We start from the raw sequence: 21,866 nt of genomic DNA, 5'->3' as shown, positions 1-21,866 counted from the left end.
GGGAATGGAGTATTGCCCAATAGCAGAAAGTGTTTTAGCAGACACAGGGAGAAAACAAGGTTGCTCCTACCTGTAACTGTTTTTAATCAAGTGATCTTCCATGCAGGTTACACACAGTGACTGCGCCATGAGCTTGCTAGGCACATGGGGAATTGACTTCCAGACTTTCTGGTATAAAATACAACCTGCCAGCAGTCCCATCACACAGGATATGAAAAAGAGTTTGGGTTTATATCCCACCTTTCTCTCCTGTAAGGAGATTCAAGGTGGCCTACAAGTTCCTTTCCCTTCCTCTCCCCACAACAGAACTCCAAAAAACTGTGACTTGCCCAAGGTCACCCAGCTGGCATGTGTTGGCGTGCACAAGCTAACGTGGTTCACCAGAAAAGCCTCCACAGCTCAAGTGGCAGAGCGGAGAATCAAACCCGGTTCTCCAGATTAGAGTGCACCTGCTCTTAACCACTACATGACGCTGGCAACGCCACAAGTAGGTTTACCTGTCTTCTGCACAACCATTTTTGGAGTATTTGCTGAAACCTCAACAGCTTGGTGACATTTTCTTCTCCAGCAGAATCTTCACACATGATGGTCGTATTCTACTTTTGCACTTTGTATCTGACGAAGGGAGCGTTGGTTCTTGAAAGCTCACACCCTGAAAATCATGCTAAAGTGATGCTGGATTTTAGAATCCAACTAACATGACCACCTACTTGAAAGTACTTAGGTCTTTGTGGCTACTGGAATGGAGTATTTTTATCCCCTTTCCATAGCACTCAAAAATGTGCCTTAAAGATAGCCGTTTTTACCGTTTCCCCGAATATAAGACATCCCCGAAAAATAAGACATAGTAGAGGTTTTGCTGAAGTGCGAAATATAAGGCATCCCCCGAAAGTAAGACATAGCAAAGTTTTTGTTTGGAAGCATGCCCGACGAACAGAACACAGAAAAATAAGACATCCCCTGAAAATAAGACATAGCGCATCTTTGGGAGCAAAAATTAATATTAGACACTGTCTTATATTCGGGGAAACACGGTAGAAGGTCCCCCAGTGAAATATAAAACGGTTCAAGTGTCAAGACCTGGAAGACGCTCAAAGGGCATATTTGATCCTATCAAAATTCAATCCCGTGCCTGTTTCAAACATCCTTGAGCCCGCCATTGAAAAGAAGAACAACTCGTCTGGTCTGCTGCAACGTGTTTTATTATGTGCCAAGAACTACATCACAGCTGACTCCACGCATCTGTAGGAGAGAGTGCAGTCTTGCCTGCCTGTACTACAATGAGGTAGAGACTTCACACACTGTTTCACAAAACCCCACAAAGAGCAGCCGGCAATACGCAAACATCAGCTCAGCAGGAAGAAGGGAGAAATTATGACACTGGTTCTTTGGCACACAGCTTCCAATAAAGGGGAAAAAAACAAAACGAAATCAAAACTTCAACTCCCGGCACATTCTCCGGGCTGCACAGGACAATTCTTCAGAAAGGTTACTTTTCTCTCCCTCCCTGAACAAGAAAGGGCTCCTACGAACCTCTACCAAAGCGCAGCCCTTTTAACAGCTCAGTTATAAAAAGAAAATTGAAGTCTTGTGGCTTTGTGATTAAAAACCTGTTATCAACCCCCCTCCCCCACTTAAGTGCAACGTAAAGTGCAACCAACTATATACAGCAGCTCAGAGATCGCTTATCCGGTCCAGTTTCAAAATCCAAAAAAATCCGATTCTTCTGGGTTGCAAATATTACGATTATATTCACAACTGGGAAACTACTACTTCTTTTTTTCTTTTTTTTTTAAACTAACAGCTCCCAGACACAAGTTGCAATGATGTTAAAAACTGCCAGGAAAGAAAAAAAGTTTGTTTTTTTCTCTCTCTTTTCAAACGACTTAAAAACCATTTTAAGAGAGTGTAAAAAGGAACTGGTAAAAATCCTGGAGCGTAAAATATGAAATATGATTTTGGTTTTAAGTGAAGAGCAAAGTCTCCTTGTTGTTACAGTAAAAAACACCAGCTGAACATTCATTTTATTCCGTTCAGATGGGGGTTTAAATGAATGGGAAGGCACTGTATGGCAACAGCAAAATAACAGAGCCAATGGAACCTGCATTATTACCACCAGTATTGCAAGGAATGTAAAAAAGGGGCCCTTGATACATAAGAAACAGAGTCAAATCTGCATTAAACACCTTCTGAACACGTGGCCCTTTGCAACTGCTTCTTGTCAGCAGTTACGGAGCCACAAGTCTGGGAACTGCAGAATCCTAAGAGGGGGCCGACCCCTCTCGAAAAAATAAACCCCAAACAAACCCCCGACAGAAAAAATTCACTGTGCATTAGTGCAGGAACAAATAAAAAGACCAGCAAGTGCAAACGTGAAAAAGGCAAGATTTCCCCCGTTAAGTCCTTCAGACGGGTTTTTCCCCCCAGCTTGGGGCCTGGCACCAGCAAGCATGCCTGGGTTCTCTTCCTGCGACAGGTGAATGGAAGAGCTTTCCTGCCCACTCCTGCAACAGCAAGCAGCTCTTGGTGCCCTCCGACGGCGCGGCTCTAGCTGGAGTCTCTGTTCTTCTGGTTGCGCATCAGTGGGCGGTGGTGATGCAAGATCTCCATGGAATGTTTCCAGTGCCAGCAGGAGCGACAGAAATACTTGAAGCAGACCTGAGGGGAGGGGAGGGACGCAAAAGTGTAAACGTGACACATGCTCCAGCCAATCAGGGAGGGGGGGAGGGAGGAGGCCCTTTGTCCTGAGCTTGGAATCAAGACCTGGATTGGGGGGCATTCGATAAATTTTGCCAAAAAATGTTTTCTTCAAATGAGCCTCTGTCACACCAAAATGTGACACTTTTCTCTACTTAGAGCTGGGAATTTAAGCAAGCAAGAGATGTGTATTTGTACAAGATGGGATTTTCCCAGTGGTGGGAATTTAAATAATTTAGCAACTGTTTGTTTACAAGCACCGTTTTAACAACCGGTTCTGCCGAAGTGGTGCGAACCGGCTGAATCCCACCACTGGATTTTCCCCAGTAACCAGCAGATTTTGTCACTTTTTTTTTGCAGTGTTTTATTTTGCTTTTACCTGTTGACATGTTTTTTTTAAATTATGGTTAGAAGAAGAAGAAGAGTTTGGATTTATATCCCCCCTTTCTCTCCTGCAGGAGACTCAAAGGGGCTGACAATCTCCTTGCCCTTCCCCCCTCACAACAAACACCCTGTGAGGTGGGTGGGGCTGAGAGAGCTTCGAAAAGCTGTGACTAGCCCAAGGTCACCCACCTGGCATGTGTGGGAGTGCACAGGCTAATCTGAATTCCCCAGATAAGCCTCCACAGCTCAAGCGGCAGAGCTGGGAATCAAACCCGGTTCCTCCAGATTAGAATGCACCTGCTCTTAACCACTACGCCACTGCTGCTCCTCAATGGGGCCTGGGTCTCTCTGGACCACTGATGTGGCCCATACAGACTTCACCACCAACAAGGCCTCTGGACATGATATCCTGGTTGCAGCTGCTAGACTGACCCCAAAGTGGAGTGTTTGAATTCTGTTCCTTCCCAGAGGGAAAAGGAGAGGGACAAAAGATTTAAGAAAAAGGACTTGGACGTTAACTTGATTTTTCCCTAAATTCTAAGGCTGCTGCTATACTCACAAAGGGACTTCCCAGGGGGCCTGAATGCAAACCAAGTGCTATTACCCAGGTTCTTAACCTTTGATCATTATTTATTTACAATATTTCTATGCCATTTTTTTCAGAGTCCTCCAGAAAGGCAGCTTGATATTAAAAAGCTACAGTAGAAAACATAAGCCACTAGATATAGCCAACTATAAAACAATAGCAGGCCATTTAAGGAAGCGGTAAGATAATCCCCTAATTAAAAGCCTGGATGGAAAGATGCATCTTAGCCTGGTACCTAGAGGCAACATAGGCACCAAGTGAGCCTCAATGGGGACAGCATTTCAAGGGCGTGACCCTCCATATCTAAACTGGACGCTCATGGCTAGCTATATCATGGACAGGCTGGGTTACGGTTGGTTGACTGACTAGGACAGTCCTGGAAATTACAATACCTTGATGCAGGACAGCAGAGTTTGAAGCAACTTTAACACCTTATGCCAGCATGTGTAGTGGCTAAGAGCAGGTGCACTCTAATCTGGAGAACTGGGTTTGATTCTCCGCTCTGCCACTTGAGCTGTGGAGGCTTATCTGGTGAACCACATTAGCTTGTGCACTCCAACACATGCCAGCTGGGTGACCTTGGGCTAGTGTCAGTGCGCACGAAACTAGACCAGTGTAGCTATGGACCGAATGAAAACGCAACACACGTTTGCTGCAAAGTGGCTTTTTCTATTGTCTTATTGCTAAACACCCCCTTAGTCTAATATACAAAACACATTAAAAAGCAATTGCTGAACATGTATCAACCTCTCATTTTACATTTGCAGATATCGCAGCGTTACCCCAGATCACTTCTCAAAGCTCAAACATCACCTGTTGTCAGTTACAGACCATACATTTGTTTATAACAATTCAACTTGCTGCCACATGTGATGAGCTGACAACAGGTGATGTTTGAGCTTTGAAAAGTGATCTGGGGTAACGCTGCGATATCTGCAAATGTAAAATGAGAGGTTGATACATGTTCAGCAATTGCTTTTTAATATGTTTTGTATATTAGACTAAGGGGGTGTTTAGCAATAAGACAATAGAAAAAGCCACTTTGCAGCAAACGTGCGTTGCGGTTTCATTTGGTCCATAGCTATACTGACCTTGGGCTAGTCACAGGTTTTTTTTTGAGCTCTCTCAGTCCCACCCACCTCACAGGGTGTATGTTGTAAGGGGGTGGGGGAAAGGAAAGGAGATTGAGTCTCCTTACAGGAGAGAAAGGGGGGATATAAATCCAAACTCTTCTTCTTCTATGTGAGAAGGAAAGCTCACAGATTTCCAAAATTCACCAACGCAAGAGCCAAGACCTGCTTCTAAGGCAGCCGCTGCCATTTCATGGTAAGATGGAGCTCAGGGGCAGAGTGAGGGGGAACCGCGCTTGGGACATGTGTGCCTGCAGGGGTGTGTGCCTGGTGTATCGCGCGCCCCCTGCCCGCTTGGTGCTACGCCACTGGAGCTTGTAGGCTGTGAAATCACTTAAAACTGTGCTTACAAAGGTGAATGGAGTTTTCCTAGTGACCTAAAAAACAACAGTGCGTATGCCCAAGTGTGAGAAGGGAAAAGGTACCTCACCTGGTCTCTGCAGAAGAAGGGCCCTGGCTGAGATCTACACACTTGACACATGGCATCTTCCAGGTACGGATCAATCTGAACCTACAAAGAAGAGACAGGGGCGGAGAAGTCAGAGTCAGATAAAGCGTGGAGATAAAAGGAGCTAAAAGGATGAGGGGTGGGGGGTGGGGACGGTTCCAGTGCATACTGACACCTTTTATAAAGAAGTCTATGCTTTTCAAAACATAAACTGACGGTGGGTGAAGGTTGAAATGTTCACCTCATGCAAAAGCAACTGCAACACAGTGCAATGGTATCAGGGGGAGGGGAATTTTGCAATTGAGAACAGAACTGTAGTGTATTCCCCCTGTTCACTGTATTACTTTGCTTTTACTGCACTGCCTTCTATTTCTGTAATTCCAGTTTTCACATTGTTGATATTTATCGTATTATCAGGCCTGATACAGAATTGAAAAGAATAGCACAAAAAGGAGAGAGTAACTCTACTGCATTGCTTATCGGTTATCTAGTGTGATCTAACTGCAATGCTTTATTTCGTGCAACCCTTCCACCCCAGTTCCACTGCTGACTTGAAAAGGCTGGGCTGTAGATACTGTTTTACTTATCAAAGGCCCGTCTGAGTCCTGACAATTCCAGCTGTTCAGTGGATCTGGAGAAGAGATGTCCAGAAGAATTGATAACACTTACGTTTGAAGGACCAGTTCAGCCTTGCCTGACTTTTGCTCTGACCCAAGACAAACAAGATGTGGCGGATCAAGGACAATTAAGTGCGCCAAACGGAGCCTGCAAAGTGTAAACCCCCTTCTGTGGGTGCTTCCGTACCTTTTTTGTAAACTTGGTCGTTTTGATCTCCACAAACGCAGCGCTCACTGCTTTCAGGTAGCTGCGCTGACTGTTGAAGGTGACCCGCCCAGATCCTGAAACGAAACCCACTCGTTAGCGTGATGAATATCGCCCGTAATGCCCGTCAACTGCAGCAGCTGCCGTCCAAGAGATCTATGAGTCACCGCACATGATTCTTGGAAACGTCTGCCAGCCTGGGAAATGTACCAGGAGGGGGTGTGCGTGTGGATGGGTATTACAGCAGCTTTTGGGGAGTCACCCAACGTCCCTGTGAGTGATGAGGCAGGTGGTTGTCCAGAAAATCTGTGCTTAGCATAAAACGGCATGGATATATAGGCAGCCCCAACGCTAAACAGAAGCAAGAGGCAATGAGCATGGAATAGGGAGCAGCTCACGAAGGGGTCTGCAACCCACCCACTCATTCCTTGCTCCACCCGGCCCATATTTTAAGCCATGTGTTCACGCCAGCGATCTCTGACGTATAGGCTACTGACTCATTTCCTAGCACCCTGCTGCTTTCCCCCCGCAAAACGAACAGCGAATATACTGGCTTTCCTCTGCTTCACCAGAGTAGGAGGGGCTTCCAGAAAGTCCTTTACGTCTACAGGAAGCACCGCTGCTTCAGTTCGAATTCCTACTCTGCTATGGAAAGTTGTTGGGTGAGCTTGGGCCAGTCACGCACATTCAACCTAACCTACCTCACAGGATAAAATGGGGGAGTGCAGAACAGTGCAAGAAGAAGAAGAAGAGGAGTTTGGATTTATATCCCCCCTTTCTCTCCTGCAGGAGACTCAAAGGGGCTTACAATCTCCTTGCCCTTCCTCCCCTCACAACAAACACCCTGTGAGGTAGGTGGGGCTGAGAGAGCTCCGAGAAGCTGTGACTAGCCCAAGGTCACCCAGCTGGCGTATGTGGGAGTGCACAGGCTAATCTGAATTCCCCAGATAAGCCTCCACAGCTCAGGCGGCAGAGCTGGGAATCAAACCCGGTTCCTCCAGATTAGACACACGAGCTCTTAATCTCCTACGCCACACAAGATTAGATACACGAGCTCTTAACCTCTTACGCCACTGCTGCAAGCCAGATCAAGTCCCCAGTGAGGGGGGAGAGGATGAGGAGGAGGAGGAAGAAGAAGAGCTGGATTTATATCCCCGCTTTCTCTCCAACAGGAGACTCAAAGGGGCTTACAAACTCCCTTCCCTCCCTTCCCCCTCACAACAAACACCCTGTGAGGTAGGTGGGGCTGAAGACAGGGGAGGCATAAATGATGTAAAATCAATAGCTCAAAGAATGCCTTGGCTTGCAAACTCACAAAATTGCTTCACCGGACCTAGATCCCATTTTCCTGTGTTGCCTACCAACAGTTCCCAAAATCCCAGCCACGCTCAATGAGGGCTTTGTTTGTCTGTGCCATCAAATAACAATGTACTTATGGCAATCCTAAGAACATAGGAACATAAGAAAGAGCCTGCTGGATCAGACCAGAGTGCATCTAGTCCAGCACTCTGCTACTCACAGTGGCCTTTGGGAGCTCACATGCAGGAGGTGAAAGCAATGGCCTTCTGCTGCTGCTGCCGCCGAGCACCTGGTCTGCTAAGGCATTTGCAGTCTCAGATCAAGGAGGATCAAGATTGGTAGCCATAGATCGACTTCTCCTCCATAAATCTGTCCAAGCCCCTCTTAAAGCTATCCAAGTTAGCAGCCATCACCACCTCCTGGGGCTGCATATTCCAAACACCAATTGCACGTTGTGTGAAGAAATGTTTCCTTTTATTAGTCCTAATTCTTCCCCCCAGCATTTTCAATGTATGCCCCCTGTGGGGTTTTCAAGGCGAGAGGCATTCAGAGGTGGACGGCTATTGCCTGCCTCTGCATCACGACCCTAGTATTCCTTGAAAGACTCTGTCTAGCTTCTGAAACCTGCCCAGTTCCCAAAATCTGATGAGATCAGGGCTAAGGGGGTCTGCAACCTGCGGCTCTCCAGATGTTCATGGACTACAAATCCCATCAGCCCCTGCCAGCATGGCCAATTGGCCACACACCCCTAGTCCTCAACTAGGCGACTATGTTCCCAAGGCCCATGTGGATCTGGCATGATCCTCGCTTCCTGGGAGACATCCAAACTCTCTTTCAACTCCGGGAAAAAGACGACACTAGTGAGGAAAAAGCCGCTGACCGGCTGTCCACTGACCGCACTTACCGATCGGATACTTGTGCTTGTCCGTGTCAATCCCTGCATATACCACCCCGCCGAACAGGTCGTTGAGAATCCCTGCTAAGGCCTCCGCATTCAACATGCCATGAAGGGCTCCCACAAAGACAGTTTTGCCAGGATCCAGCCGCTGTGTTGGGCTGCGTTCGAAATTGCTGTCGGCCAGGACCCAGGGGATTACCTGCACCTGAAGTCACCGGGAAGAGGGCAGAAATAGACGCATTTTAGTTATCCAAATTTCTTTTCCCTGGAAGACACAAAAGGCTTTAGTATTTCTGGAATCTTGTTTTGTTTCTGCCAACTGTTTTTCAATCCCTGTCACTAGATAGCCAAAGTCCAGCATGGCTTCTGTTGTCCTCTTGTGACATATAAAAAAATTAAGTCTGTGGATGGATTAGAACAGTGATAGCGAACCTTTTCGAGATGGAGGGCCCAAATTGCTACCCAAAACACACTTATTTATCGCAAAGTGCCAACACGGCAATTTAACCTGAATACTGAGGTTTCAGTTTAGGAAAAACGGTTGGCTCCGAGGTGTGCGTTACTCGGGAGTAAGCTTGGTGGTAGTTGGTGGCTTTGCTTTGAAGCAACCGTGTAACTCTTCCAACGGGTGAATCACGACCCTAGGAGGGTTTACTCAGAAGCAAGCCCCATTGCCAGCAACCGAGCTTACTCCCAGGTAAAGGATTGCGCTTTAGTTCTTCGCATGAAAATCAGTGGGGTTTAACAACGCTTAACAGGGTTACCTACACTGCTTCCCCAAAACTAGGTTTTAGGTTTAATGCTAATAATCGAGCCCAGCGGCCCAGGCCAGCCTAGATTGGGGGGGACGGGACTCTGTTTGCGCATGCCCACAGAGAGGGCTCTGAGTACCACCTCTGGCACCCATGCCATAGGTTCGTCACCATGGGATTAGAGGCAGTTTCTGATCTTGCTCAATAGAACTACAGAAGAGAAATGAGAGACTCAAATCCCCCTTGGCAGCACTTAAGATCAGTGTGCAATGCCTTCTAAGCCCCCTGAAGCGCTTAAAAAGCAGAACTGTGCTTAAGATTTCTCAGCAAACCACTGACGGAGAACCTGGAAGAACTAGAACAGACTACACCAAATGATGCAATAACAAAGCCGTATTCCCCCAAAAAACAATAATGGCAGGAAAAGTTGAATGCAGAAGGGAAAGAGGAAGATTCAACGTGAGAAAAATAGAGAAAGCCACGGCCCTTGACTTGCAACATCTGGGCGGGGCTGTGAACGATAAAGCATTCTGGAGGTCATTTATTCGTCGGGTCACCCTAACTTGGAAGCAAGCTGAGAACACTTCATACACACACATTCTGAAGCCGTCAAGGAGAAGAACTTTAGTGTGTTCCTATCCTGCTGATTTCTCAACCCCCACAAAAAACCCCTCTAAAAGCCCCGTCCGCACATGCAGAACAATGCACTTTCAATCCACTTCCACAATAGTTTGCAAGTGGATTCTGCTATTTCGCACAGTAAAAATCCAGCTGCAAAGTGCATTGAAAGCGGATTGAAAGTGCATTGTTCTGCATGTGCGGAAGGGCCCCAAAACGTTCCCTATCAAGAGTGAGAACAGCCCAGGGTGGCTTTTTCCCAGCAAGAAAACAGCAGGGAAGGAAAGGGTTAAACTATGGGACTAATATCCTCTTACTGATATAAAGCAGTTCTGATAAGCCGCCTTTACAAGAGGGAGAAAAGGTCAATTAAAAATACACAGTTGTTGAACCCTCAATCACAGGAGATTCCGGGATGCCCGTGTAGGCTTTTTTCGATATTTACTCCAGTTCAGCGTAATGGAATAAAGCGACTCGAGAGTCAGTGACCACATCCAAGCACACACTGTTCATGAGCGCGTGGTTCCTTCCGCTGTCTCCTTCCCAAAGAGGCCTCAAGACCATGCGAGGGAAACGCCAGGCCGGCTGCAAAAGCCAACCGCACCAAGGACAATCTTGACCATAAACAAAAGCTCTAATTTGTTGGGCGGACGCCGTCAACAAGTATGCCGGCTGCCGGAGGCAACCGAACTTTGAAGAAAATATGCGTCTGTTGACGAAGCTGACTTCCATGCAATGCACACAAAAGACAGTCAGGGCTGCATGCAGCCAAGTTGCATTTCAAAGTCCTGGGGGAAGCCTGCCAGAAGTCAACTAGCAGCCAAAGTCACAGATTTAGTGTTCAAACCAGCTACCATCCACCACAAAGAGCCATTGTTTTGAAAGATCAATGAAGCCTCTCGCTGCCAGCTCTGAAAAGACGGGCTTCGCAAGCAGATCCAGCCAGCATATATCACCCTGAACAAGGCTCGGCTATTGTTGCCGGTGGGAGTTTTACCCTGTTTCTCCGAATATAAGACACCCCCTGAAAATAAGACGTAGTAGAGGTTTTGCTGAAGTGCGGAATATAAGGCATCCCCCGAAAGTAAGACGTGGCAAAGTTTTTGTTTGGAAGCATGCCCGTCGAACAGAACACAGAAAAATAAGACATCCCCTGAAAATAAGACATAGCGCAACTTTGGGAGCAAAAATTAATGTAAGACACTGTCTTATTTTCGGGGAAACACTTGCAAACTCAAAAGTCTGACATTTTTTTAGGACTTTGCACCAATATCATGCCTGAGGAGTCATGGTTCCCATACCCAGACCATAGGCCCTGTTGTGCCCATGAAACAGAGGTCTCCAACATGGTACCTGTGGGTTTATAGATCGTGCCAACACCTCTCCTGGCACTTCGGAAGTGTTTTTTTAAAAGTGGGTGGGGCTCACATCCAGCAGGCCCTGAAGATCTTACTGGCTGTGCAGATTTAAACAACATTGCTTGAGTGGCAGCTGCCACTATGAACTTGGTTTCTCTCTCTCTCTCCTCTTTCTCAATGTGTTTTTTAAAATTACTTCTCTTGTTTGCTGCACTCGGCCTTCTTTTATGTGTATATTTCTGCGCTGCCCACAGTGGGTATTCTGTGGTTGCATTTTGTGAGAGCCAGCGTGGTGTAGTGGTTAAGAGGAGTGGACTCTAATCCAGAGAACCAGGTTTGATTCCCCCACTCCTCCATAAGAGCAGCGGACTCCAATCTGGTGAACTGGATTTGCTTCCTTGCTCTTCCACATGAAGCCAGCTGGGCGACCCTGGGCTAGTCCCAGTTCTCTCAGAAGTCTCTCAGCCCCACCTACCTCACAAGGTGTCTGTTGCGGAGAGAGGAAGGGAAAAGGAATTTGTAGGCCGCCTTGAGTCTCCTTACAGGAGAGAAAGGCGAGGTGCAAATCCAAACGCTTCCTCCTCTTCTTCACCTTGTGCCCAAATTCCAAAGGTGCCCATAAGCTCAAAACTACGGGGACTGGTGCTGTCGAGACATCCATCTCTTGCACCAAAATGGAAGAAAACTAATCCTTTTAGAGAGCGAAAACGTTTTAAGAGATGTCAAAAATTAATAGTAGTATCTCCCCTCATTGTTTCAGGAAAAAGACCCGGACTGCAAAACAAGATCAAGCTCAGACCAGTTTTTAAAGGTTGGATCGCGCCTCCCTTCACACCCACTCACCTCTTTACAGCGCATCCGGCGGCTGGACATCTTGAAATAGTACTCACTCAGACCAGTGGGGCTAAACACGTCTCGGGAACAGTTTTGCAGCAGAGCCCGGACAGATTTTTCTGACTCGAACACCAGGTAGGCATAGCCTTGGGAGGGAAAAAAGCAGGGGATTTACTTAAGACGGCACTGGCTATGCGGATCTCTCTCCTGGGGGGTCACCTACGTAATATAGTTCATAACTGCTTTGCTGGATCAAAAGCACTGAGGTCTGTCTAGTTTCAGGGGTCTGCAAGCTGCAGCTCTCCAGATGTTCATGGACTACAATTCCCAATTGGCCATGCTGGCAGGGGCTGATGGGAATTGTAGTCCATGAACATCTGGAGAGCCGCAGCTTGCAGACCCCTGGTCTAGTTCACAAGTGGGCAGTCACCTAATGAGATTATTCATAAGCAGGGTTTAATAGCAATGCCCTCAGTATCTGGTAACTGGGATCTTGCTCTAGCACAGTGGTTCTCACCCTTCCTAATGCCGCGACCCTTTAATACAGTTCCTCATGTTGTGGTGACCCCCAACCCTAACGTTTATCCATTTTACAGATGGAGAACACTGATGCAGAGAGTCTTAGGCGACCCCTGTGAAAGATGAAAGACGAACAGGTTGAGAACCACTGCTCTAGCAAATGTCAGATTTCTTCCTCATAATGTTCGGAGAGCTCAAGGATCAGAGGAGTCTTTCTTAAGTTCTGCCCCAGAGAATTCAAAATTAACCAATTTGCAGCAGCAAAAGGCCTTCAAATAGGGAAATAAAAGGCGGCGTGCTCTTTTTCACCCAGCAAGACTCCTCTTCCAGTGCTCAGATTCCTTTCCATGGTGCCAAGGTAGGTTACAAATTCCTTTCCCTTCCTCTCCCCACAACAGACAGTTTGTGAGGCAGGTGGGGCTGAGAGAGTTCAGAGAGAACTGGGACTAGCCCAAGATCACGCAGCAGGCTTCATGTGTAGGAGCAGGGAAGCAAATCCAGTTCATCAGATGAAGAGTCTGCCGCTCGTGTGGAGGAGTGGGGAATCAAACCTGGTTCTCCAGATTAGAGTCCACCTGCTCTTAACCCCCACATTGGCTCACAAATTGGAACTCAGAGATCTCCAAGAACATTCAGAGCAGGAGAGATACGAAGCCGCGATACAGAAGAGGGAAGGACGGGCGAGAGGCAGAGAGAAACTGAATTACATATGACAACCACTCCTGATCTGGGGGTGGGGGTGGGGGGAAATGAGGCAGCGACAACACCAGTTTGCCCCTAAACCAGTTCTGTTGCTGCAGTGGAATTCTGACAAATCAGAACGGAAAAAAAGGGGGGGAGATGGGAATGGAACATTTGGGGATAATTTCTGAGCACACACTAGCCGTATTGGAACCATCAGTGTGTTAGCACCTGAAGACACTTAGATTTTGGTTTTCCATTACTAAACAAAAGCTTGTTTCCCACAGAACAGCGCAACCGAAAACCCTTTGTTGCAAAGCAATTTTTGGTAGGGTACTTTTAAAAGCCAGCCATTAGAAGAAGAAGAGTTTGGATTTATATCCCCCCTTTTCTCTCCTGTTAAGGAGACTCAAAGGGGCTTACAATCTCCTTTCCCTTCCCCTCTCCCCCAACAAACACCCTGTGAGGTGGGTGGGGATGAGAGAGCTCTGAAGAACTGTGACTAGCCCAAGGCCACCCAGCTGGCATGTGTTAGGAGTGCACAAGCTAATCTGGTACCCCAGATAAGCCTCCACCACTCAAGTGGCAGAGTGGGGAATCAAACCCAGTTGCCCAGATTAGAGTGCACCTGCTCTCAACCACTACGCCACGCCAGCTCTCTGTTACTGTTATACAAACTACTGGGATAAGTGTAGACAAGCGTCCTGTGCTTCAGGATTCCACCCGGCTCTTTCCACTCTGCCTTTGACCGCCACCAGTGCAGGGGATTCACCCAAGCTGAACCTGTAGCATGACAACCTGCGTCCCGTGGAGCTCTAACCTGCCAGTCACCAGCATGCAGCCGTGCCATCCCAGCAGCCCTCTGTGCGCTACGAAGCATGGATAAAAAATGGTCCTACCATGTCTGTATTACCTTTAGGCATATTACCTTTGGGAGGGCAGCGGGGATGCTTGCTATCCTTACCAGGCCACTCCACCTTCAGCGAGCCGAAGACACGGAAGGTGCTGATCAGACCCGCTGCACAAGAGAGGGAACAGCAGTTAAGAACATAAGAACTAGCCTGCTGGATCAGACCAGAGTCCATCTAGTCCAGCACTCTGCTACTCGCAGTGGCCCACCAGGTGCCTTTGGGAGCTCACATGCAGGATGTGAAAGCAACGGCCTTCTGTGGCTGTTGCTCCCGAGCACCTGGTCTGCTAAGGCATTTGCAATCTCAGATCAAGGAGGATCAAGATTGGTAGCCATAGATCGACTTCTCCTCCATAAATCTGTCCAAGCCCTTTTTAAAGCTATCCAGGTTAGTGGCCATCACCACCTCCTGTGGCAGCATATTCCAAACACCAATCACACGTTGCGTGAAGAAGTGTTTCCTTTTATTAGTCCTAATTCTTCCCCCCAGCATTTTCAATGTATGCCCCCTGGTTCTAGTATTGTGAGAAAGAGAGAAAAATTTCTCTCTGTCAACATTTTCTACCCCATGCATAATTTTATAGACTTCAATCATATCCCCTCTCAGACGTCTCCTCTCCAAACTAAAGAGTCCCAAACGCTGCAGCCTCTCCTCATATGGAAGGTGCTCCAGTTAGAGATGACAGAGAAACCCCCCCACTGATCTACATCCTCTTACCGGTCAGTGAGCCAATGGGTGTCTCGACTAGGCTGCCCAATTGCCTGGGCCCAGGAGGGAATTCCCCACCCACAGCCCCAATCTTGTGTCCTTGAGATATTTTTCTATATCCAACTCCACCCTCGAAGCATGGCTCCCGTTCCTGTTGGTTAATCCAACTGCTTGACTTGCTCCCTCACTCTTGCTGTTAGAAACAGCTGGTTTCTACTGTTGTGGTACTACTCTGCGCAGGACACAATAGTAATTACGTGGGGGATAAAAATAAGAGCAATTACTAAGAAGAGGAGTTTGGATTTATATCCCACCTTTCCTGTAGGGCAGTGATGGCAAACCTTTTCGAGACCGAGTGCCCAAATTGGAACCCAAAACCCACCTATTTATCGCAAAGTGCCAACACGGCAATTTAACCTGAATACTGAGGTTTTTGTTTAGAAAAAACGGTTGGCTCCGAGGTGTGCGTTACTCAGGAGTAGGCTTGGTGGTAGTTGGTGGCTTTGCTTTGAAGCAACCGTGCAACTCTTCCAACGGGTGAATCACGACCCTAGGAGGGTTTACTCAGAAGCAAGCCCCATTGCCAGCAACCGAGCTTACACCCAGGTAAAGGATCGCGCTTTAGTTCTTTGCTTGAGAATCAGTAGGGTTAAACAGCGCTTAACAGGGTTACCTACACAGGTTCCCCAAAACTTGGTCTTAGGTTTAATGCTATTAATCGAGCCCAGGGGCCCAGGCCAGCCTAGATGTGTGTGTGGGGGGGTCTCTGCACGTGCCCACAGAGAGGGCTCTGAGTGCCAGAGCTGTAGGGAGACTCAAGGCGGCTTACAAGCTCCTTTCCCCTCCTCTCCCCCAACAGACACCTTGTGAGGGAGGTGGGGCTAAGAGAGTTCAGAGAGAACTGTGACTAGTTCACCCAGCAGGAATGTAGGAGTGCGGAAACACATCTGGTTCACCAGGTAAGCCTCTGCCACTCATGAGGAGGATCGGGGAATCAAACCTGGTTCTCCAGATTAGAATCCACCTGCTCTTAACCACTACACCACGCTGGCCATTGACTAGCAGAACAGCTACAGGAATATATTTGGGGATTCTGCAAATTGCAGACATCACATTGCCAGGATTTTGCATTCACTCAGCTGTTCTGAGAGCCACACCCTTACACTTCCTTCCTCCCCAGACCTTACCAGAAGGTGTGGCCACAGCTCAGTGGCAGAACAGATCCTCTGAAGATGCCAGCCACAGATGCAGGCGAAACGTCAGGAGAGAATGCTGCTAGAACACGACCATACAGCCTGGAAACCACACAGCACCCCAATACAGACCCTGGTTTGATTCGGTAGAAGGCAAACCAGGGAGGCCCCAAGAAGTTACTCACCTTCTGTGATATCCCAGGGGACGCCTCCTAGAAACACCTTACACGAATAGATGGGATTCTTGTAATTTCGGGGCGGAAGCTGCCCGCTCCATGTGCAGGTTGCTTCATTCACAGCTGAGGGGAGACACCACAGAAAGAGACATTTCATTCAGGAGTCTGGGACAGCTTAGAGGAGGAGGGGAAGAGGAGGAGGAAAAGAAGAGGAGGAGTTTGGATTTATATCCAACCCTTTTCTCCTGTAAGGAGACTCAAGGTGGCTTACAAGCTCCTGTAAGGTGGGACTGAGCAAGCTCCGAAGATCTGTGACCAGCCCAAGGTCACCCAGCAGGAATGTAGGAGTGCACAAGATAATCTGGTTCACCAGATAAGCCTCAGCAACTCAGGTGGAGAAGTGCGGAATCAAACCCAGTTCTCCAGATTAGAATCCACCTGCTTTTAACCACTACATCATGCTGGCTCTCAAGCTTCCGCCAAGAGCACAAGTTCACACCGAGATGTCGGCCTCCCCGCCCAGTAAAGCCTGCTTTTGACTCACCTGCAGCTTGCTTGTGAAGTCGAGCTTCCCTCTCGATGCTGAACGGGTCTTCCGGAGAGTCTGGCAAGTTCCAAGAAGGCCACGTCGATGTTCCCGGCCACTGCTTAGCCACACTGGCAGGGCTGGAAGTGACTGCCGCCAAAGCAGTTTGATTCTGGCTGAGGTGGGATCCTGTTCCGTTGAGGGAATCCCTGCTCATGCCACTCATTGGCAGGAACGGCAGAGGTGGAGAGATACGGAGACTAGACTGAAAGAGAGCCTGGTGTCAAAAATACAGTTCGCCAGAGCAAAGAAGAAGAGTTTGGATTTATGTCCCCGCTTTCTCTCCTGAAGCAGACTCAAAGGGGCTTACAATCTCCTGTCCCTTCCCCTCCCCACCACAAGGAACACCCTGTGAGGTGGGTGGGGCTGAGAGAGCTCCGAAGAGCTGTGACTAGCCCAAGATCACCCAGCTGGCATGTGTTGGGAGTGCACAAGCTAATCTGGTTCCCCAGATAAGCCTCAACAGCTCAAGTAGCAGAGCGGGGAATCAAACCCGGTTCTCCAGATTAGAGTGCACCTGCTCTTAACCACTACATCACGCTGGCTCTCACTCCTAACAGGTATCATAGGAATTCTCCTCCTGGGAGTCTGCTCTCCGGATTAGGAAGCACGCACTCCAGAAATCCGAGGGTTCAATTAATGGTATTTTACTGCTCTTACTGCATTGTAATCCCTCTTGAGTCTCAGTGAGAAAGGTGGACTACAAAGGATAAATAAAAATTTACCGTCGTTGACAAATCACATTAGCTAACACAGCTCAAAAAGGGAATCAGAGCAAATAAACAGAATGAAAAAAGGGGTGTGTTTTATCATTTATACATCAATTTTGGGACCTATATATCATAATGGTCGCACTCCCGGTTCGGTCTCAACAAAGCCACACCCCGATTACTACAATTAGAAGTGCACCCAAATCTAGTGTTACAGTGTAAAGTCTGTGGCCACAGAACTAGTTTGCTTACAGCCTCTTTTTTTAAAAAAAGAGATAATACAGATTCCAACCCTTAGAGAAGAAAAGAAGAGTTTGGATTTATATCCCCTTTCTCTCCTGTAAGGAGACTCAAAGGGGCTTACAATCTCCTTTCCCTTCCTCCCTCACAACAAACACCCTGTGAGGTGCATGGGGCTGAGAGAGCGCCGAAGAACTGTGACTAGCCCAAGATCACTCAGCTGGCATGTGTTGGAGTGAACAGGCTAATGTGGTTCACCAGATAAGCCTCCACAGCTCAAGTCGGCAGCGCGGGGAATCAAACCCGGTTCTCCAGATTAGAGTGCACCTACTCTTAACCACTACACCACGCTGAATCTCTCAGCGTTCCTTACAGACTTACAATTAAATCCGAAAGGTGGTCCGAACCCGAGCTGAACCCACTGGTGTCGGAGTCCGAGGGACTGCTGGAGCGGGAATACAGAAGCGAACGGCTGCTGTCCAGACGGGAGTTCCTCAGAGTTGGGGTCGGCAGGCTGTCGGTCAGCTCAGAGCCGATGGGGTCCAGGGGCAAGAAACCCAGCGGGGACTTCCCCAGGGGGCTGCTAAGCATGTTAAGGACTGCAAAACAAAACAGATGAAATCATGTACATCTGACACGTCACCCGTGGCTCTCTTTAACCAGACAATGCGCCCATGCTCTCACATCAAACCCACTCATGCTTGGAATGCAGACTATAAACAATATCCCACTCACCGAGCCCGAAAATAGGACTACTGGGTCTTTAGTTGGCATGTCATCCACAACATTTATCTAGCGATGCTGTGTTATTCAATTTTTTTTTGGGGGGGGGGGGAGCGCACCCACCTAACCTTAAACACACAGGCATTCAACTCTCATGGATGTAAACAATACTGAAAATTATGTAAGCAGTTCTGGCAATCTATTCATTGCTGCTCATGGTTGTAGTGTATCAGAGCTAGACTGCTATGTAGAGCACGATGTACGCTCAAGTCCCATCCCAGACAGAGTACCAGTGATGGCGAACCTATGGCACTCCAGATGTTCATGGACTACAATTCCCATCAGCCCCTGCCAAAATGGCCAATTGGCCATGGCGAATCTTTTCGAGACCGAATGCCCAAATTGCAACCCAAAACCCACTTATTTATTGCAAAGTGCCAACACGGCAATTTAACCTGAATACTGAGGTTTTAGTTTAGAAAAAGTGGTTGGCTCCGAGGCGCGTGTTACTCGGGAGTAAGCTTAGTGAAGCAACTGTGCAATGCTTCATGGCCAATTGGCCATGTTGGCAGGGGCTGATGGGAATTGTAGTCCATGAACATCTGGAGTGCCATAGGTTTGCCACCATGGGAGTAGACCAAATGACTTCAAACTACTGCTGACCTGGAATCTACTTTTCTCCCACCAGATGGCAGTGGAAGAACCACCCTGCTGCATACAAGACAGGAAGTCACCTCACAAGGCACGGGACAGGAACAGGAAGAGCCAACCTAATGACCTCATCAGCAGCGAAAGGGGCTCCCTGCCACAAATGCACATGGGTGCATTTGAAGATGGGCTAACAGGAGTGGCTGAGCAAGGTGGATGGAAGAAAACCTCTCTAAAAATACGTGCCGGACCTCTGCTCCTCATAGTGCTTACGGGCATAAAGGAGAACTGGCTACTTTCCACTACACCAAAACATCAAGTCCTTCTAAAAAATGAAGAGAAGAGAGGGGTAGACATATTTGTAGACATATCAGCACCAAAATTTCAGCGTATCATCAGGAGACTGTCCTTATGCTACCCCCCAAGTTTGGTGAAGTTTGGTTTACGGGGTCCAAAGTTATGGACCCTCAAAAGGGTAGCCCCATCTCCTTAGCAAAAAAATGGGGGATGGGGCACCCCCTTTGAGGGTCCATAACTTTGGACCCCCTAAACCAAACTGCACCGAACTTGGGGGGTCCCATCAGGACAGTCTTCAGATGATACCCTGAAACTCTGGGGCCGATACATCCAAAAATGTGCCCCCTGCAGGAACATCCCAGAAATTTGCCCAAGAATCTTTGTTCTGCATTGAGTTTTCTGTATTGCTGTCAATGGGGGTTGCAGGCTGGGGGAGGGGCACAGTTCTGAAGGCACAGTCTCAAAACTTTCAGGGTCTCATCAGGAGACTGCCCTGATGATACCCCCCAGGTTTGGTGCAGTTTGGTTGAGGGGGGCCAAAGTTATGGACCCTCAAAACTGTAGCCCCCATCTCCTATTAGCTCCCATTGGAAACAACGGGGGATGGGGCACCCCCTTTGGGAGTCCATAACTTTGGACTCCTTGAACCAAACCTGGGGGGTAGCATAAGGACAGTCTCCTGATGATACTCTGAAATTTTGGTGCTGATATGTCTAAAAATGCACTCCCTGCAGGCACCAATGTCCTGGTGCAAAAAAAATTTGGTCGTGGTGGAGTGGCCGCCCATGGGGGGGGGGGGGCATCCAACTCAGGTTTTGCCCAGGGCTACAGTTTGCCTCTTTACGCCCCTGTTTGACCCCCAAAGGGGTCACGACCCACAGGTTGAGAACTGCTGCTTTAGACAGTAGCAAGGTAGCCCTGCTACCCAGGACACAGATGTCAAACTCGCAGCCCTCCAGATGTTCATGAGCTACAATTCCCATCAGCCCTTGCCAGTAGAGCCAATGCTCATGTTGGGAGGGACTGATATGAACTGTAGTTCATGAACATCTGGAGGGCCGCAAGTTTGACACCCCTGGCCCAGGACCTTCAATCAAACAGTATTAAAATCTTCCACGCATCCATCTTTAAAGTATACCTCCTTTTCCTCATATTTCTGCCAGTGTGGACTATCCTGAACCAAGTGCCAATCAGTTCGTGTTTATTTATTCATTTATTCTCATATTTCTATCCCACCCATTCCCATAGGGCTCAGGGTGGCATACAACCACTAAAAATACATTTAAAACACAGTAAGCTTGATAAATACAACATACTTAAAGAACAACCCAAATAAAAGGGCACCAAATACCCCTACTCTTGCCCACAAGTTGGCAACTGTGATGGAATCTAACCCGGCTGGCTTGGTGGGAATGCCTGGCAGAATAGCTCCGTCTTGCAGTTAGGCGAATATGCCTGTCAGCCGTAATGTTTTGAACTCAAAGGTGGGACAAAGGGTAAAAAAGCCCTCCAAAACTGCAGGCGGCTGCCTCTTTCCCCCAAAGCAGATCTCACACATTCGCTTTTCTCTCCCACACACATATCACTCTTTGTAGTCACACAGTGCTGCGTGGCCAACCACCTACTGAAGAGGGCTGTTTGTTCCAGCCTGCCCTGCAGAGCTTTGTTTTGAAAAGCGAGTGCGCTGCCAAGACGTTGGCATTCCCTTTACTCATCCTTTATGAACAGGGGGGGAAAATGGTTGCTTGCATGAAAAGCCTGAAGCCTTTACTGCTAGAAAATAACCCAAAGAGGAGTCAAGATTTGCAAAATCTCGAGAACATCTGTTTTCGAGCCTCCAGTTCAAAGATATTCTTAGAAACGTGCAATGGCCTTAACTTGCAGTAATGTTTAGGAGGGTCAGCCCTGGAGAAAGGAGATAATCAAGAAGAAGAGGAGTTTGGATTTATATCCCCCCTTTCTCTCCTTTACGGAGACTCAAAGGAGCTTGAAATCTCCTTTCCCTTCCCGCAACAACAAACACCCTGTGAGTTGGGTGGGGCCGAGAGAGCTCCGAAGAACTGTGACTAGCCCAAAGTCACCCAGCTGGCGTGTGTTGGAGTGCACAAGCTAATGGGATTCACCAGGTAAGCCTCCACAGTTCAAGTGGCAGAGCAGGGAAACAAACCCAGTTCTCCAGATTAGAGTGCACCTCCTCTTAACCAAGCTGGCTCCAGGTTGGTTTGCAGAGGAAGGCAATGGCAAACGACCTCAGCGCTTCTCTTGACTTAAAAGACTTATCAGGTCACCATGAGTTAGTTCTGACGCAATGGTAATTTCCTCCACCAGCATTTAGGAAGTTGAGTGTCTGAGCATACACTCAGAATTCCAAGAGTGCCCACACTGAGTGTCTATATGGGCTCCCAGCTCTGGTCATGATGCACTCCATTTTATTCACAGAGCAAGTCTACGTACCAAGTTTCATAGACAGTCAGAACACACAAGTTCCAAGACAAGGAACACAACTTGCACATTAATTCTAGCCCACTATGGTTTTCTGGTCATTTTTGGCCTCTTTTGTGTTCTCGTAGTGTTGTTAAACCCATTCTTGTTTGCGCAAAGTCTTCTTCAAAGGCATTTGTGAGAGAAACACAACACATCCCCGGCTT

General features: G+C 47.9%; 1 protein-coding gene across 2 annotated transcripts in view; it reads right to left on the bottom strand.

The window, feature by feature from the left end:
- Positions 1–1,179: 1,179 nt before the first annotated feature.
- CPEB1 (cytoplasmic polyadenylation element binding protein 1) overlaps positions 1,180–21,866 on the bottom strand; it is a 30,928-nt gene continuing 10,241 nt past the window's right edge. The window contains exons 3-11 of one of the 2 annotated variants that reach the window (XM_048482015.1): positions 17,932–18,149; positions 16,559–16,805; positions 16,024–16,137; positions 13,940–14,044; positions 11,836–11,972; positions 8,271–8,469; positions 6,050–6,144; positions 5,228–5,308; positions 1,180–2,658 (exon numbers count right to left, since the gene is read on the bottom strand). In XM_048482015.1, the coding sequence (XP_048337972.1) occupies positions 2,548–2,658; positions 5,228–5,308; positions 6,050–6,144; positions 8,271–8,469; positions 11,836–11,972; positions 13,940–14,044; positions 16,024–16,137; positions 16,559–16,805; positions 17,932–18,149 (1,307 nt within the window). In that variant the 3' untranslated portion in view covers positions 1,180–2,547. The remainder of the gene's footprint in view (positions 2,659–5,227; positions 5,309–6,049; positions 6,145–8,270; positions 8,470–11,835; positions 11,973–13,939; positions 14,045–16,023; positions 16,138–16,558; positions 16,806–17,931; positions 18,150–21,866) is intronic. The other variant, XM_048482016.1, reaches the window with a different exon arrangement.

Source organism: Sphaerodactylus townsendi, linkage group LG17, assembly GCF_021028975.2.
Source record: "Sphaerodactylus townsendi isolate TG3544 linkage group LG17, MPM_Stown_v2.3, whole genome shotgun sequence".
NCBI lineage: Eukaryota > Metazoa > Chordata > Lepidosauria > Squamata > Sphaerodactylidae > Sphaerodactylus > Sphaerodactylus townsendi.
Note: the sequence above shows the minus strand (reverse complement) of the source record. Positions and strands in the feature narration are given on the sequence as shown.